This window comes from Diceros bicornis, chromosome 4 (assembly GCF_020826845.1).
Source record: "Diceros bicornis minor isolate mBicDic1 chromosome 4, mDicBic1.mat.cur, whole genome shotgun sequence".
In the NCBI taxonomy this organism is placed as follows: domain Eukaryota; kingdom Metazoa; phylum Chordata; class Mammalia; order Perissodactyla; family Rhinocerotidae; genus Diceros; species Diceros bicornis.
Genome location: NC_080743.1, coordinates 63,893,461 through 63,912,034, shown reverse-complemented (window position 1 = coordinate 63,912,034; position 18,574 = coordinate 63,893,461). Strand labels below are relative to the sequence as shown.

General features: G+C 37.7%; 1 protein-coding gene across 5 annotated transcripts in view; it reads left to right on the top strand.

Moving 5' to 3' along the window:
* LOC131404635 (interferon-inducible protein AIM2-like) overlaps window positions 1–18,574 on the top strand; it is a 66,791-nt gene that overhangs the window by 45,284 nt on the left and 2,933 nt on the right. For 3 of the 5 annotated variants that reach the window (XM_058539549.1, XM_058539545.1, XM_058539547.1), the window contains 4 exons: window positions 6,824–7,105; window positions 12,729–12,850; window positions 14,920–15,333; window positions 17,775–18,005. In XM_058539549.1, coding sequence (XP_058395532.1) covers window positions 6,844–7,105; window positions 12,729–12,850; window positions 14,920–15,333; window positions 17,775–18,005 — 1,029 coding nt within the window. In that variant the 5' untranslated portion in view covers window positions 6,824–6,843. Of the gene's footprint in view, window positions 1–3,323; window positions 3,576–6,823; window positions 7,106–12,728; window positions 12,851–14,919; window positions 15,334–17,774; window positions 18,006–18,574 lie in introns of those variants that run through there. The other 2 variants (XM_058539546.1, XM_058539550.1) reach the window with 2 other exon arrangements.

Here is an 18,574-nt window from a genome sequence, read left to right as displayed (position 1 = left end):
TTCCTGAACTTCCCCCTAACACACTCCAAATCTGCTCCTCTGACATCCTGACCCTTCTCAGTACCAATAGCAAATTGATTCTTCCAGGTGCTCAGTCCAAAAATCTAGGTGTTTTTCTTAACTCTCTTTGACACTCTAAATCCAATCTACCAGTGAATCCCATTTGCAATAAATCAAGTATATATTTTTCTTCTTATATCTCTACTCCTACTCTCCTAGACCAGGGCACCCTCACCTCTCACCTGCATTATAACATTAGCCTCCTAACTGGTCTTGCTTCCATCCTTGCTGCTCTTCAATATATTCTCATTCAGGTAGCCAGAGTGATGTGCTAAAAATGTAAGTCATATATATGCTGCACTACTTTGCTCAAAACCCTCTAATTTCACTCACAGCAAGTTGCCTACTAGGCCAGACATGATCTGGTTAAGTCTTCCTCTCTGATTTTATCTCCATATACCCCTCCCCTTTGTCCCTCCTCTTCAGCCACACTGATTTAACATTCCTTAAATCTTCCAGAAACACTCTTGTCTCAGCCCCAGCACTTTCTGTTCTCTCTTCTTAGAGCCTCATTTGCTCTAGTAGCTGCTGGTTTGCTTCCTGTCCTCCTCAGTCATCTGCTTAAATTTTACGTTTCACTTTCTGGTCTCTACCTTTCCTGACGACTCTATTTAGATTAGTAACTCCACCCCCATTGCTGCACACTCTTCTCTGCTTTATTTTCCTCCATAGCACTTATCATCATCTAAAGTATTTTTATATACTTGTTTATTTATTGATTTTTCTGTTTCTCCTACTACCAAAAGAAGCTTTCTGGGAGCAGAGATTCTTTTTTGTCTCTTTTGCTTATTTGTTTATTCACAGTGCCCAGAACGGTATAGATACATGTAAGGTATTTGTTAAATATTTGTTGAATTAAAAAAAATAGATAAAAAAATCTTTCTTCCAAGCTTGCATAAACAAGAGAGTGATTGGATGTATGTGCATGTTTGTGTGTGTGTGTGTGTGTGTGTGTGTGTGTGTGTGTGTGTTTGAGGAATAAAAGCCAAACCTAAAGTTTGGAGAGAATATTATTCACCTAAATTGTCAAAGCCAAAGAATGATGTTAACCTGCAAACTGGAGTCCTTTGGTTGTAGTCATTTCCTCTAATGCTGAACCCCACCAGATTTTTACGCCAGTTGTGCCCATGGCATGGAGTAACCATGGGTTAGCTCACTCACCAGAGGAGTGTAGAATTTGTCATTTTTTCTTGCTGTCATAGATCCAGTAAGACACATGCTAACCGTGCTGACATTTTCTCCTCCCTTCCTATCCCTCCTCCCCAGCTGAGTTTGACTTGGTTACAACCAAGTGCCTGCCTCTGTTTCCGTGCTACACGTTTCATCCTCCTGAGAATGAAATTCTCTAAACCTTAGCTTGCTTGGCAAAGTCTTTGATTCTGACCCCCTTTACTCACAACCTGGATTCTCCTATACCTGCTGCTAAGTAAGATCCTTCCATGAAAGGTCAGATGGCTTGAAGAATGACCCAGATTTCCACCTGACTCCGAGTTCTATGTCCTGCCTAGAGTCTTGGTTTAAATTCTCATCACTTCCTGCCACATTGGATTGTCTCAGTTGCTGGTATATCCTGAACCAAACTTCTTTTTGCCATGTCTCTTTGGACACAGTGCCCTAGAATGCCGACTGCCTCCAGAAGAATGAACCCTCCTACCGAGTCAGTGCCCCTAACTTCAGCTTCATCTCAGCTTGCCGCTCCCTGCTCCTCCGTCTGCTTCAGTCTGCGTTCTTCAGAATCTTAAGCCCGCTGAATTTATGACAGCCAAGTTGTTAGGAAGCTGAATCAGAACTAATGACAGTGAATTAGGGAAACAGGAAAATAGAGAACCAGGGGAACAGGACAGGTAATCAAAATGAGGAGCACCTTACCTGGGAAGGGTCATAATGAGTTGGATCATGAACCAAATGGATACTTGGATATCTCAACCCTCAAGTCCTAAGGGCATCTCAACACACTGTATCAAAACTTCTCCCATGCACACCTCTTAGTCCGTGGCAAATTTATTTCTCCTCCCTTATTTTCATTTACCACTTAATTTTTCAAACTAGAAACCTAAAATAATTGATTCTTTCTCCATCTCTCTCTGTCTCTTTCACCTTCAATTATTATTCAGTTGCCTGTGGATCAATGTCCCTGACTTCCAACCTCTCCTCTTTCACACTGTCATTTCTGTTTGCAGTTCCTTAAGGCCCTCATATATATCCTGCAAACTCAAGATCCAAAATAAAAGTATGTCACATTGAGAAAAATTTATATCCACCGTGGGGAATATGGTTCTTTGGCCAGAAGGGAACTTGAGAGGGCACAAAATCCACGCATCTGCATCTGTGTTGGACCACACACAAACCAGGAACCTTTTTCTTCTTAAAGGCAGCATGCCATGGTAGAAAGAGCATGGCTTTTGTAATCAAAGAGATGTGGATTAATCCAGTCTCTGCCACTTAACTGTCTGTGTATTCTTGGACAAGTTATGTAGTTTCTCTGATCTGTAATTTCCTGGTTTGTAAAATGGAGATGATAATATCTGCGTTGGGGCATTGTTGTGTAGATTAAATTAGTTAATTAATTTATACTAAAGTAATCACTAATACTATGATCTGTGCCAGTCACTGTTCTAGATGCTGGGAGTACAGCAGGAAACAAAATAGACAAAGATCCTTACCTTTAAGGAGCTTACATTCTAGTGGGTGGAGACAAATAAACAAAATGAATAAAATGCATAGAATATATAGTAGACAGTAAGTGATAAGCTGAATTTTTAGACAGAGAATTTCTTGAGAGTTAATTCAATAAATATTTATTCAACAAATGTCTTTTGAATACCTAATTGTGTGCCAGATACTATTCTAGGACGTAGGAATGCAGCAATGAACAGCAAAAGTTCCTGCCCACACAGAAGCTCCATTATGGTGGAGGCTGAGGACTAAAAATTAAACAAACAGCAACAGAGTATACACTACAATGTCAAGTAGATGAGTGCTATGAAGGAAAGCTAACAGTGTGAGGTAATAGAGAGTAAGAGCCACGTACTGTTTTACAAAATGTGCCCAGGAAAGGTTGAGCTTAGAACTTAGAATGGGACAGTTGAGCAGGAATCTAAATAGAGTGGGGGAGCAAGCTGTGTAGATATTCTGGGTGAAGAGAAGTAAAATATTTAGGCAAAGAAAATAATAGCTAGTATTGGAATTATAAGAGGGCTAGATATTTGGAAGATAGGTAGCTTCCAACTCACAGCCTTTTTTTTTTTTTTTTTTTCAAACAGGGACTCATTCCACACTCTGCACAGTAAGAAGGCAATTGGCAATAGAAAGAGCAGAGGGTCTGGATTCAGAAGACTTGAGTTCAGACCTTCTTACATGCTTTTAGTATCTGTGTGGCCTTAGCTGAGTTATTCCACTTCAGATACCTGATTTAACCTATAATAATTGGGAGATTATCATAAATGAAAACTGATGCATGTCAGGCACACCACGCTGAGTATTTACACCCTCTGTCCTCCAAGCAACCCTGAAAGGTAGGAATTAACATCTTCATTTCAGAGGTAAATAGGTGCTCCCTGAGTGTTTCCTTTCTTTTCCATCTTGCAGGCTCTATGTAGCTCTTTGTAAACTGTAAGGTGCTATCCAGTGATCAGTTATTATGTGTGGTACAATATCATGCTTCTCATACTACAGTGTGTGTAATCCAGGGGTCATGAGGCTACTAAATAGATCTGAATGCATTTTCTTTGGGTAAAAATTTTACCATGTGACAAATACTGTAAAATATTTTTGAAGTTAGCAGATATAATGGGATAAAATGCAAATTCAACATTTATAAGATTAAAACAGACTTCAGAGAAATAACTGAGCCTTAATTTTCTCCTGTATGAACTGTATTAACATGTGATTATGTTATTATAGGAAAAAGTTATAAGAAGACAAAATTCTTATAGAGAAGTGGGAAACATGCTGAATTGACTCTTTAGCATATCGTAGATACTCAACAAATATCCTTTTCCCCCCTTCCTTGCATCAGTAGGACTGAGACTTTTGGGTGGCTTTGTCATTCCAAGTATGTCAAATGTATTCCTTATATTGATAATAGTTTTAGTTTTCACTTATGAACTCTACATGTGTAAGTAGAGTTTTTCCAGTCGTTATCAGCCTATAGGAGCAAAATAATAAGGCCATATTGACCGTAATAATTTAGGATGTATTAACACTGACTCTACTGTTGGGAGTATTCAAACTCCCCTAAAAGGCATAATCAGTTATTTTCAGCTCATAAGCATTCTTTCTTGTTCTTTAGCTTATGTCTTCCACCCCACATGTTGTTGCTCTGGAAGTCACTAATTACTAGTGATCTGAAACACCATTTTTTATGTTTATTAGACATTTGAATAAATTACTTACTCATATATTTTGCCCACTTTTCAGATAATTTATCTTTTTCTTATTGATAGGTAGTTCTCCATATATTTTGAATGTAAAACATCTATTAGTTATATACATTGCAGATATCTTCCCAGTCTGTGGCTTGTCTTTTTACTTGGTTTACTGTGTTGTTTGATTTTTTTCTTTCCACAAGGAACTTTAAAATGTGCATGCAATTAAATTTAACAAAGTTTTGGGGCTGGCCTCGTGGTGTAGTGGTTAAGTTTGTGCGTTCTGCTTGGGCAGCCCAGGGTTCGCAGGTTCAAATCCCTGGCGTGGAGTGACACACTGCTTGTCAAGCCATGCTGTGGCAGCATCCCATATAAAGTACAGGAAGATGGGCACGGATGTTAGCCCAGGGCCATTCTTCCTCACCAAAAAGAGGAAGATTGCCATTTGATGTTAGCTCATGCCTAATTTCCTCACACACACACACACAAAATTGACAAAATTTTCCTTTCTGGCTTGTCCTTTTTGTGCTTTAAGAAACTTTCCTCTACCTGAGTGTAATGAGAGATTCTCCTTTGTTTTCTTCATCAGCGTTACTGTTCCTATTTAGATATTTAATCCACCTATATATATATTTTGTGTATGATGTGAGATAAGGATCCAATATTATCATTTTCCATATGGATTGTCATTTGTCCCTACACTTTTTGTAGTTGCCCATACTTTCCTTGTGATCTATAATGCCACATCGATTATATACCATGTTTTCCGTGTATGTGTGGTTCTTTTTCCACATTCTCTATTTCTTAGTTGATTTTTCTCTTTGCCACTATCATATTGCTTTAATTATTAAATATTTATGGTAAATGTTGGTATCTAGTAGGGATAGTGCTTCCTAATAAACATCTTAAACTTTTTTGGGGTATTTTTATCTTTACTCTTTCATGTAGGATCATCCTGATATGTTCTGCAGGAAGCCCTTTGAGATTTTGCATGAGATTTGTGGGTTAATTTGGCCAGAGTTGTCATTTTCATTTTATTGAATCTTCCCATTCAAAATATTACATATATCTTCATTTATTCAGATCTTTTTATAAATCTTTCAATAAAGTTTTATAATTTTCTCTTTAACGGTCTTACATATCTTTTGTTAAATGTTAAGTACTTTGTAGTTTTGTTGTTATTGGAAATTGTGCTTTTTTATTCAAAATTTTTTTCTATTGGAGTGTTGCTGAAATAAAAGAATGCAATTTTTCTATATTAATCTTATATCTAAAAACATTGCTGGCTTATTATTTCTAAAATTTTGTGTATAATTTTGGATATTGCACATGGTAAAATTACTACACTGTGCTCTTGGCAACAAGATAGAGAAATCGATAGAACAGAATAAAGATTCCAGAAATCAACTCACTTATATATGGACAACTGATTCTCAACAAAGGTGCAAAAGCAAGTCAGTGGAGAAAGGATAATCTTTCAACATATAATTCTGAGAAAATTCATACCCATATGCAAAAAAAAAAAAATGAACTTTGAATCATACTTTGCACCATATACAAAATAATTCAAAATAATAGACCTAAGTGTAATAACTTAATAGACCTGAGTGTAAAAACCCTGAACTATAAAATTTCTAGAGGAAAACCTTCAAGAAAATCTTCTGATAGTGAATTAGGCAAATATTTCTTAGATATGATATCAAAAGCACCATGCATGAAAGAATAAAGTGATAGATTGGATTTCATCAAGTGTACAAAATTTATCAAATTGTGTACTTCCAATATATGCACCTTGTTGTATGTCTGTTATGCTTCAAAAATCTGTTTAAAAAATAAAAGTGGAATGTGTCATGATCTCTAAGAATCCCAGAGGTACTGCATAACCTTGGAATTTCATAACCATAGAATTTCATGGTGGCAGCGACCTTCTTGCTTAAGAAGTTCTTGCTTATATTTTAACTAAATCTCCTTTGCCGTACAGTAAACGTTTTGGTTATTTTCCATTTAAAAATATATTAACAGGGGCTGGCCCAGTGGCATAGTGGTTAAGTTTGCGCGCTCCACTCTGGCAGCCCGAGGTTTGCAGGTTCGGATCCCAGGTGTGGACCTACAGACCACTCATCAAACCATGCTGTGATGGTGTCCCATATACAAAAAATAGAGGAAGATTGGCACAGATGTTAGCTCAGGGATAATCTTCCTCAAGCAAAAAGAGGAGAATTGGCAACAAGTGTTAGCTCAGGACCAATCTTCCTTACCAAAAAAAAAAATGTGTGTATATATATATATATATATATATATATATATATATATATATATAACAACTCATCATGTTTCATTTTGAATGTGGAATTCACTTTTGTGGTGTAATGTTAAATGTTTTGAATTTCTTACAGGCTGATCCCAAAGTTGTGAGATGGAGAGTAAATACAAGGAAATCCTGTTATTGACTGGCCTGGATAATATCACTGATGAGGAACTGGGTCGATTTAAGTACTTTCTTCCAGATGAGTTTAAAATCCCCAGAGCAGAACTAAAAAATGCCAATAGGACGGAGTTAGCGAACTTGATGATTCAAAACGTTGGTGTAGTCTCTGCGATGATGAAGACCATACGTATTTTCCAGAAGCTGAAATATATGCAGCTGGCAAAAACTCTTCAGGAAGAGAAGGAGAAAGGTAATGTGGGAGTATGCTCAGCTTCCCGGTCCCTTTCTCTGTCTAGTCCGGGCTTTTCCTTTCATGACATCAGTGGTATAGGCCCCTGGTGTGTGTTGTTGGAATGTTTTTCCTAATTTACCACACTGCCCTTTTGCCCCCTTTTACTGAGAATCACTAGGAAGTGTTTGTTACAAATCCCACATATTATTCCTGCATGTGTTTGTCATCCCTTTTTCCACTTAGCATTTCATAATCTTTTCACTTTGTCTGTCTTTGCCTCCATTCTAGTTTGCAATGGACGTGGACACAGGACTTCAATGTTAAGTTTTTGAAGTACTGTTTACACAAGTATGTAATGCTCTCAGATTTCACTGAAGGCTTGAAGATAACATAAATAAATTATAGCACTGAAACATCATAAAGTGGGACATTAGACACATTTGCTCCTCCTTATAGTCAGTCCATTCCTCTCCTTGTCCCTAGCCTGTTAGGGTCTGAGTTAATCCTCTTTTCTTCAGGGGGAATCTTCTATACACAGATCCTCTCCTCCTAATTCAGGGATTCCCTCTTCTCTCTAGCTCCTCCCGCTGATGACAATATAAATTTCCCACAACAAAGACTGTTTTTTTAATATTATTCAATAAATCGCTGAACATCTCCATCTGAAGTAACTGTATTTGGTTTATATTCCTGATATTATATTCCTAAGAAGAGCCAACAAAGGAGCATCTCACCCAAGGACTTTTCCACATGAGAGTCTCCAAATACAACAATTTTGGGATTCTACGTACAACTCTAACAGCAAAAATCATGGCAGCTTTTATGTAGTATTTGTGTGTGAGTACAGCATGGATAACATGGTTTCTCACGCCTGATTTCTGTGGTGGATAAATGATGACGTGTAAGTGATGACAGAAGCGTGTAGTGCTATACAGATATAAACTGTTATGCAGTATGTAAGGCCCTTTGCAGAAGGGACTGATTATGTTACACATTTTATTTTCCTCTGCTGCAGTTAGAGGGTGTAACTCTTAAAGATGCCCTCAAGGTGGCAGTAACTACACGTAATTGCTCCAAGTAACCAACAGCCCTGTGTTTTTCTGATTCTGGGACAAGAGACAGGAATCTAAAAGTGTTGGCAAACATAGGCTGAAGATATTTGAGACTGTCTTTTATTTTTTCCCCCAAGTCAAGAATTCATTCTTCTGTCTGTCCAGCAGAGCACCAAACTTCCCCTACTGTAATCTTTCCTCTACTTTGCTGTTGTAATGATCCTAAGATTTTATTGTCCCCACCAGGTAAAAATAATCCAGTTTGGGACCAGATTAGAAACTCAGTAATAACTGGTAGCTCTGTACCCTGTGCAAGAAGTCAGTTAAGTTCCTGTTTTACAGCTCTGAGATTCCATCCTAGATCATTCTGAGACCCACTTTGGATGTAGAAATTTATTGTGTCCCATGCTGTTCTTAACTATTCTGCTAGGAAACTAGTTTTTGTTTTGTTTTCTCTAGGTTTCATCTTTCATTCTTTATTGAATGTTCTGTCTGTATAACCATTGTTTATCAGCATACCAAGTGCTATATGCTGTTCTACTCATGACACCATCTGATGGCAGGTAAAGGAGATCTGGTGAAATCTTGAATGGAGACAGAGTCAGTAGTCAGTAGATGGGACAGGCTTTTGTAGAAGGAGAGAGAAAAAATATGAGGGCACTTAAGCCTGGAAAAAGAAGCTGAAAGAGAACGTGCTCAATGTCAATAAAAGTTTCGTAAGATTAAAATAGAAGGCTGAAAATGATAAATGAAATAATAAATAAAGATCTGCACATGAATATTAAGGAAAATGAGAGATATATGGTGGGCTGATACGCTCTTCCACAAGTATTTCCTTGGTACCACTATGTGGGAGATGAAAAATGGCTGATGTGATGTGGTAGAATGGTATGTGATTCCCTTGGCCTCTCTTGAGTCTGTTTCCCCTCCTACACCGTCAACACAGAAGGGAGACGTTATCTGCACACCTCTCTGAAACAACTGCATCATGGAACTAACTGACCATTGGAAGGTTAGAGCAGAGAACTATCTAATATCCCTGACTGACAGTCAACCACTTTGTGTTCTTTGAAAGGTAGTGATAGATAACCCACTACCCCGTAAGACAGCTCATTCTACTCTTAAACAGCTTTAGTCATTAAATCATTCTTCTTTCTAGTAAATTCAAAAGTGATTGCGTTATTACTTGAGCCCAGAACTGCTCAAGTTCTATCAGAAACAACATCTGATAATTTCTTACCCCCTCTTCTGCCTGAAAGTGTCTTAAATAATTGAATGTGGCCATCTTGATACATGGTCTTTTTAAAATCAGGCCTGAAAGTTGGCTTTTTATGATGAAAAGTAACTTTGCCATTGACCTGGGGGACCTGAGCCAGATTATACGGCCGCATTATGGTGGCATTGGTGAGAAGCCAGCATGCCATCTATCCGTCCATCCGTTTACGCATTCAGTAAATGTCCATTGAGTTACTAATAGGTTTAGATTCTGGTGATAAAACAGGGAGTTAAAAACAAATCCAAATTTTATAGAGCATATACCCTAAATCAGGAGGTAGATATTTTTCATAAAAGCAAATTGATGAATGTGATAAACTGAAGTAAGTGCTCTGAGAGAAAAGAGATGGTCCTTCAAGGGCATGTGTCAAGAGAACCTAACAAAAGCCAGGAGTTAGAGTTGGAGTTGATCAGAGGAGGCTTCTTCTCTCAAGGAAGTGACCCTTGAGCTAAACTCTGAGAAATGAATAGGAGTGAAAGGTGTCTTCAGTCAGAGGGAACTCCATGTGAAAAAGGCCTTGTGGCAGAAAGTGTTGACTTACTTAAGGACATGAAAGAAAGCCAGTGTGGCTAGAGTACAAAGAATCTCCAGACAGTGGTATGAGATGCCCTTGCAAAGCCTTGTAGAACGTGATTAGAATTCTGTCTTTGTTTCAAAAGAAATCAGAAGTGATCAAAAGGTTTCAAGCAGGGACGTGGTACCAGATTTGCATTTCGAAGTGCTCCCTGTGGATTTGTGTGGAAAAAAAATTTTAGGGACTAGTTTGACGTTGGGGAGAACAACTATTGCCATAGGTCAGAAAGAAGTAATAGTTTTGATTAGGTTATGAAATGGAAATAGAAGGAAACATATTGAATTGAGAGAGATTTGAGAAATATTAAGAGTTGGTGATAGATTGGAAATGAAAGGTTAATGAGTCGGCATTGTCAGGGAAATTCTTCAGTTACCTTCAAATAGTTAAGATTAGCAGGGTGAAATAGACGTATATAAACATATGCACACATTATATGTATAAACATATATTTATGTTTACGTATGTATTACTTTTTATTGTAGTATATCACAAATACAGAAAGTATACAATCTTAATAACACAGGTAAATAAATTATCAAAAAGTAAATAAAAGGAGATAGTTTTCTTAACCCCCTGAATCTGGGCATAAGCATGTGACTTGCATTAGCCAATGGGACATTAGTAAACATGATGAAAGCAGAGGCTTGAAAAGTGCTTGTACATTGCAGCTTGCCTTGTCTCCTTCCTGGGAACCCTTCTGCCCTCCTGTGAACTAACCGTGCTTAGCCTTTAGAGGATAAGCCACCACAAGGAGTGAGGCCCGAGTCATCACAGTCTTCCCAGGCATCTCAGCCAGGTCCCAGGCATGTGTGTGAAGCCATCTGATCACTCAGCTTCACCTGAGCCAGCCAAGATCAGAAGAACTGCTCAGACAATCTACAGAATTATAAGAAATAATAAATTTTTGTTGTTTTAAGCCGCTAAGTTTTTCAGTGATTTATTAGGCAGCAAAAGTTAACTGGTACACCTCCCTCCAGTATTTTATGCTGTTATTATTATTATATATTTTACTTCTATGTGTTATAAACTACATAAGACATCATCATTATTGTCATTGTCTTTATCATTATTGTGGTATTAAACTGTCAATATTCTTTTATATTTACCCATATATTTGCCTTTCTTTAATATTCTTCATTATTTCATGAAGTTCTTGCTTCCTTATAGCATTTCTTTCTTTCAGCTTAAAAAGTTTACGTTATTATTTCTTGCAGTAGATTTCTGATTATAATATATTCTCCTAGATCTTGTCTGAAAATATCTATATTTGGCCTTCATTTTTGAAGATATTTTCTCTGGGCATAAAATTTGAGATTTTCAGCATTATTCTTTCAGTACTTTAAAGATGTCCTTGTAATATCTTCTGGCTTTCATAATTTCTATTGAAAAGTCAGCTATTGCTCTTATTTTGTTTCTTTTTTTTTTTCTGTTTTTGGTGAAGATGATTAGACCTGAGCTAACATCCGTTGCCAATCCTCCTCTTTTTGCTGAGGAAGATTGGCCCTGGGCTAGCATCTGTGCCCATCTCCCTCTACTTTATATGTGAGACGACTGCCACAGCATGGCTCGATGAGCGGTGTGTCAGTCTGCACCCTGGATCCTAACCTGTGAACCACAGGCTGCTGAAGCAGAGCACGCGAACTTAGCCACTATGCCACTGAACTGGCCCCATTATTGCATTTCCTTTTAATGTAATGTGTGTTTTTCCCTCACTGCTTTTAAGATTTTCCCTTTGTTTTTGTTTTTCGGCAGTTTTACCGTGATGTACTGAGTGGTGTTCTTTGTATATTTTCTGCTTGTGGTTTACTAAGCTTCCGAAATCTGTGTGTTGATGCCTTTCATTGGTGTTGGCAAACTCTCAGTCATTATCTCCTCAAATATTGCTTCTGCACCATTCTCTCTCTATTCTCCTTAGGGAATTCCAACCACAAACAAGACATGTTGGACATGACCTGCATATTTCTTATGCTCTCTTCTATTGTTCCATTCTGGTTTTTTTTCTTTAGATTCTGTTTATATAATTTCCATTGACCTGTTTTCTAATTAACTAATCCTGTCTTCTGCTATATTCAGTCTTCAATCCATGCAATCTATTATTAATATGAGATATTGCATTTCTTTTACAGTTGACTCTTCTTTTACAGATGGCAATTGCATGTTGAAATGATTCATTTTTCTCACTGTTTTGTGCATCATTTCCTTTACTTTCTTTAGCATGATGAACGTAATGATTTTAAACTCCATGTCCACTAATTCCATAATCTTGTCATATGTGGGTTTGCTTATATTGCCTACTCTTTTTTTTTTAGACCATTACTCTTCTCTTTAGGAGCTTGGCTCATTGATTTTTTTCCTTTCTTAGTGTTTTCCTGCTGCTTGTGAATAGTATTCTTATAAATAAAATTTTTCCATGTTTTATATTTGTTTTTGATGGCAGAGTTTGTTCCTAATAAGGAAGCCTACAATTGTCAAAAGCAGAATCTCTTCATGTATCGTTATATTCCTGTTTCTATATCTCTAAAGGTATTTACCCTACCGCCACAATAGGGTAATGCACCTGCAATTGTGTGAGAGTGTGTGTGTGTGTGTGTGTGTGTGTGTGTGTGTAGGTAAAGCTCCAAAACAGGATTGACTCAAGATCATTTTATTTCATTGTAGGGAGAAAATGATATGTAAATTTTCTCAGCTGCCTATGCTCATCTCTTCTTGCTTACTGTGTATTTATTTATTTTTAATCAGTCGATAAGAAATACAACGAGAAAAAAGAAACAAAGCTAGTGAAAAGGAAAAGTCAAACTGAAATGAGCCCTGGTGCCTCTGCAGCTCCCAGAAATAGTGGCATGGAGCAACATACTGGTCAGGTATGATGAGCAAGTACAGTGGCTTGGTCTTTGTAAGAGCATCCTCTGGTCACTATTCTGGCCATTTTCCACATTGGAGCCCTCTGTTCTTTACCTGATAGCTTGCAAGTAAAGACAGCGAGGCTATACTATGAAAAGTATATCTGGGTAACAAAAAGAGAAATAGCTTCAGATTCATCAGATTAAACACCTATTGATAGCTCCTAATCTCTGTCTGGCCCTGGTCACTTTAACGCTTTGTTACAGGTTGGATTCTGTAAGAAGAAAACTCTGAGATAGACAGTTGTTTTCGGGAAGTATATTTTAGAGTGCCCTCAGGATTAGTACCTGTGTCGGGGGGAAATAGAAGAGGAGTAAAAATTTCCACTCCAATGCAGTTGCAGCAAAGACCTCAGCCAATCCCACAGGGAGCTCAGGAGCTGGGAGTGCCTTTCAGAGTTGTCATGATTTGGATGGAATGGGGAATACCTTTATACACCTTCATTGACTAAGGTGTGGCAGCCCTCTTCAGACAAGAGTAATGCCTGGAGAAGGTCTTGGCCTCTGTAAGAAGGAATACTTTGGTCCTGAAGTGGAGCAACAGGCAATATGTGAGAGACTCACCATGAAATTCACCAGACACATGCAATTTCATATCCTGTGAGGCAGGTATCATAGAATTTTATAGATGTATGTACTAGGAAAGCTGATTATATTTACTACCTTCTGTTTGTCCAGAGCAGCCACTCTCTCTGGGCTTGGCCCAGAACCCTCTGAAGTTGTCAGAGAGATAAGATTCAAGTATTGCTGCCTTCCGGTCATCAGTAATGAAAATATGCATTATCCTACTATGGATACGTGATACCAAAGAGAAGAAATCTTAGAGTAGGCCTAAGTGAAGCTGACATTTTCCTGAATTGTTTCAAATAGATTCTATTGCCTTGTCCATCAGGGTCCCCTTATGGATAGGCATTTTCCCACACTCCAGGTCCCATTAGAGATCCCTCTCAGAAACTCCTACACTTGGCCTTATATACCTTTGTTTCCTGTGTTCTTCTTTGACTCTAGACAGCAAGTTGGTTTTTAAAAGTAGCATTTGCTTCTAAAACAGACCCCCAAAATCTCTTATCTCTGTTAATTTGAAAAAGCTATGAAGAAAAGAGCTATAATCCTATCACCTAGAGAAAGCTGTATTTGTATTGGTGGATACCTCTCTAGTGTGTATGTGTGTATTTTAATTGTTTATTTATCTCATAGGAAACACCTTATTTATTCTATTTGGGAACTTTCCCTTTTTTGAGTCAATTATAACAGTTTATCATATTATTCATCTAATGCAGTTTTAATATGTATAGTATAGTATTCTGTTATCTGACTTTACCGTATTTTATTTATCTAAATTCCCATTTTTGGATATTTAAATTATTTCAATTTTTTATGATTACAAGTAACAAGATATAATTCTTTTGTGTAAACTTTAGTGCATAGTTCATTATTTCTAAGGGTAAATTCTTAAAAGTAGACTTGATTCTCCTATTTAATTTTCCCTTTAACTTACTTGTTGGATCTCTGACCTAGATCACTCCCTTTACTTACATTTAACTTAATCGGTAATTATCTTATGCACAGGACCATCTCTAGGAATTTGGGGAGACCTGTGCAGGCCATTGAGCTCCTTTACTTTATACCAAAGTAAAATGAGTATTCAAGACAGTATTCGGTGGAGGAACAAGGACGTCTTGTGCTCTCTAATGGTGTCAATAGAAGAAGATAGAATCAGATTCACCCGTTTGCCTTAGCAATGCTAGAGATGTGATGGGCTTTTTACATATAGCAGAAAAGCAAAGATTCAGATCAGGGAGCCTGCCTCCAAAACCTGTTATACTGTCTCATCTGAACACAAGACTTGAAATCTTCCCTCTGTATTCTCTTTCTACCTAGATAATTATAGATCTCAATCTTTTCCTTTGATTCCAACTATCTTTGGCTGGCTGTCTGAGGTTTAATATTGTGAGTGAAGTGAGATTCCCTCAATAGTACCTTCTTTACTCAAGCTGTTGTCTTTCTTCTGTTGTCTTCAGCCTGAACAGAAACAGATCGTGGCCCAGCAGGAATCTGTCAGGGAAGAAGGGTTGCAGAAAGGCCCTATGACCGTCATGGTGCTGAAAGCAATGAAGCTGTTCAAATTTGAGACCCGAGAAGGGAAGCAAGAGATGTTTCATGCTACGGTGGCTACTGAGAGTGAATTCTTTTTTGTAAAAGTTTTCAACAAAGAGCTAAAAGATAAATTCATTCCAAAGAAAATAATTATAATATCCAAATATTATTGGCGCACTCATTTCCTAGAAGTGAATAGTGCCTCACTTGTGGTTGATGCCAGATCTGACCAACAGATCAGTGTCCCACAGCACATTATCAAAAAAGCTGGTAAAACCCCAGCCATCAATGAGCTTCAAACTCAGCCCCTTGGAACAATTGTGAATGGGCTGTTTGTAGTCCAGAAGGTAAGTTTCTATATATAATTTTATAGTGATTAGCAAAAATAGCTTGTTCTCCACTATGAGCTTGAAGAGACTTCAGAGAGTATTCATTTCAAAGTCTATTTATATAGCAAAAAACTGAAAGAAAACTCAAAACACTAAAGAGCCACAGAGTGATTGTGCCAAAACTGAAATACATTAAAAGTGTTTTTATTCTCAAAAAGCGGTCACATTCCTATTTAAGCTTCCTTTTAACCTCATAGATTCTGAAAAAGAGATTACTTCACACACAAATAATGTTTGCCCTCTGCGTTATTTTTGTATTTTATATATATGATCTTTAGTTTAAGTGGCTATTGTTGTGAATACAAAATTACTGTAGTTGAGTGATAAACCAGATTTATTGACCTGGAAGGCCAATAACTAGGGCAAGATTAAAGAACTGGGATTAAAAGAAGAAAACAGAAGAAAGAGTTAGTATGAGAAAACTTATTAGAAGTGAGATATAGCTCTTAATTTTTTTTAGAGTCAAATTAATAGACAAGAATAATGTTTTTAAGACTTTAAGAGAAAATAATGTTAAGAATCATGAAAAATGTATTCAATCTTTTCCTAAAATGCAATTCTTTCAGTTTAAAGTATTAAAAATTATTTTCTAGAATAAATAAAGCAAAAAAGAAGTGAAAAATAGTAATATATTTTGACTCTTAGCCTCAGGGGAACTAGCTTTGTGTGACTAATTCCTCTGGCCTAGGATAGAACTGGAAGAATCCAGATAGGGAACCTGCTGACCTTTCCTCCAGGAGCCTTAACATAAGCTCTCCTGTCTTGGGGTTAGTTGCAGGGGAACTGATAAGGAGAATCTGTCCTCTTGGAAAATGCAAGCCCAAACTGACATGGGATAAGAAGGTCATGTTCTTCATCCTAGGTATGAGCCTTCATCTAGCCAACCAATCACAAATATATATTCATTTAGCCCACTAAATTAAATCTAGAATACTATCAATCTTCTAGAGAACTGATCAACACCCTGCTCCCTTTTGACTTGGACTTGATTATGAATTATTTCTTGTCCTCAATTCCTGTAGGGGAGGAAAACTTTTCCTTTCTTCCCTTCTAGGTTTTCTGGCTGGTCTAATAATTAAATGGATGTAAGACAGATTAACAGGAGAAAAACAAATTTAATTTTGTACAGATAGGAGTCTCATTAAAAATATGAGACTCAAAGACAGCCAGGCAATTGAGGCTTATATACCATCCTGAGCTGAGAAGAAGGGGGTGGGGGTCTGGGGCTTCAAAGGGGAAGAAGACAAAACACAGGAAGATGAGGAGAGCAGGTGTTTGGTAAACAGATATTTGCTCTGCCATGCAGATCAAGTTTTTCTTATATAAAAAGTTGTCTCTGGTAATAGCTTTCTTCTTGTCACAGGCCCCCTATCTAAATTCTTTTAGGCAGTTAGGGAGAGGTAAAAAGTTGGCTGGGTCTTAATTGCTTACAGCTCAAAACAATCCACATGTCTATGTTGCACATTTTGAGGTGACTTATTCTGCTCCCCCTCATTCTTAACTCTTATTTATACTCTTTACTAGGTTTTATATCATTTGCTCATGTCTTTCCTGGATTTGTTGCCATAAGTGACTCTCTTGTGTCAGGGTGGAAGAAATTTCCCCCTTATCTCTCAAGTTCTTGTGACTGGACTAATAATAAAATTTAACACAAGACAGATTAACAAGAGAAAAAACAATTTAATTTTGTGCACATGGGATATCATAAAAATGATGCTCAGAGAGTGACCAAAAGGCAGTCACTTTATATCTTTTTATACAAAGAAACAATAAGTTTGTGAGGATTTGACAGGACAAAGAAACTTAGGTTTGGATGCTTAATTAGAAAGGAATTTAAGCAGAGTCTGGATTTGGGTTAGTAAATTAATAAAAGAGTAACAAGGTTTATTTATACAGGCTTCCTGACCTGGGGTGGAGAAGTACCTTTCACATGGGAGATTTATTTACTGCTTTCTGGGGGGAACAAAGACAGGAGGGTCAGAGTGCCCTTTAAGCACTTGCTCAAGTAACTTTAATTCAAAATAATCAGTATTTCACTTTGGCACATCTTGGAGTGGCCTATTCTGAACTCCAACAACTCCAACTCCGGGTTCTTCTTTCCCATGCCTGCATCATCTCCATCTACCAGTTATTGGTACTCACAGTTATTTTGGCCTCCTGAGGAAGGGAGCTTGGGACTGGACAGATGGACACAGGAGGCAAAATTTTCTAAGTAAACATAACTGTCTCCTCTACCTGAATTTACTAATATCTATTAGATATATGTCAACCAGTTTCAAAGCTGGATGTTTTTCCGCATATTTCTTTCTGAAGGCTGTGGCTGGCACTTCTGTTGTCTGATGGATGGTGGCACTGCTCAATCAAATTATGAAAAATTAGGTGTTGATTTCATTTTGCAGAAAACGGAACGGAAGACTCGTATATTATTGGAAGTAAACAACAAGACAGGGAGGATGGAAGTATTGGTGCTTGGAAAACAGAATAAAATCGAATGTGAAGAAGGGGATAAACTTCGCCTTACGTTCTTTGAGATATCAAAAACTGGAGACAAACCACAGGTGAAATCTGGAATTCACAGTTCCTTTAAGGTAGGAAGTGCATGGAGGAAAGTCAACACTCCAAGGGGATGATATGAAGTGTTTGCTTTCAGAAAGCTGGACAGGTGCTATTGGACAGGATATGGTGTGGAAGACCCTGATATGTAGTACACCTCCGTCTCACAAAACTTAGGAACATCCCTTTCAGGAAATACACATTCTAGATATACAGTTAGGAGGATATGGGCTTCACAAGGCATAGACACACACTGTGGTACCCACTCAGCCCCCAAAAGAGTTCATTGGCAACACTGTAAATCTAATGCAGACTGTTTGCCCAAAGTTGGGCAAATTGTTCTGACAGATGTATTTAAAAGTAATTGTTCTGACAGATGTATTTAAAAGTAGACACAGACCATGTACACCTTAAGGTCACATTTCACAGAGTCAGTCCAGCCATCTCTGCACCTACCATGGATCAGTGCAGACCCCTCTTCCTGCTCTTCCAGCTCTCCTTCATACCCATCCCACTGCCACCACTTGGTCCTCTTCCTTATGTCTCAGCATTGTTCGCACTGACAGCTGTCTCCCTTTGTAAGAATGGGGGTGAGGACTATGTGCTCTTGTTAAGGAGGAGTGTGTATCTCAGGCCAGATATTATC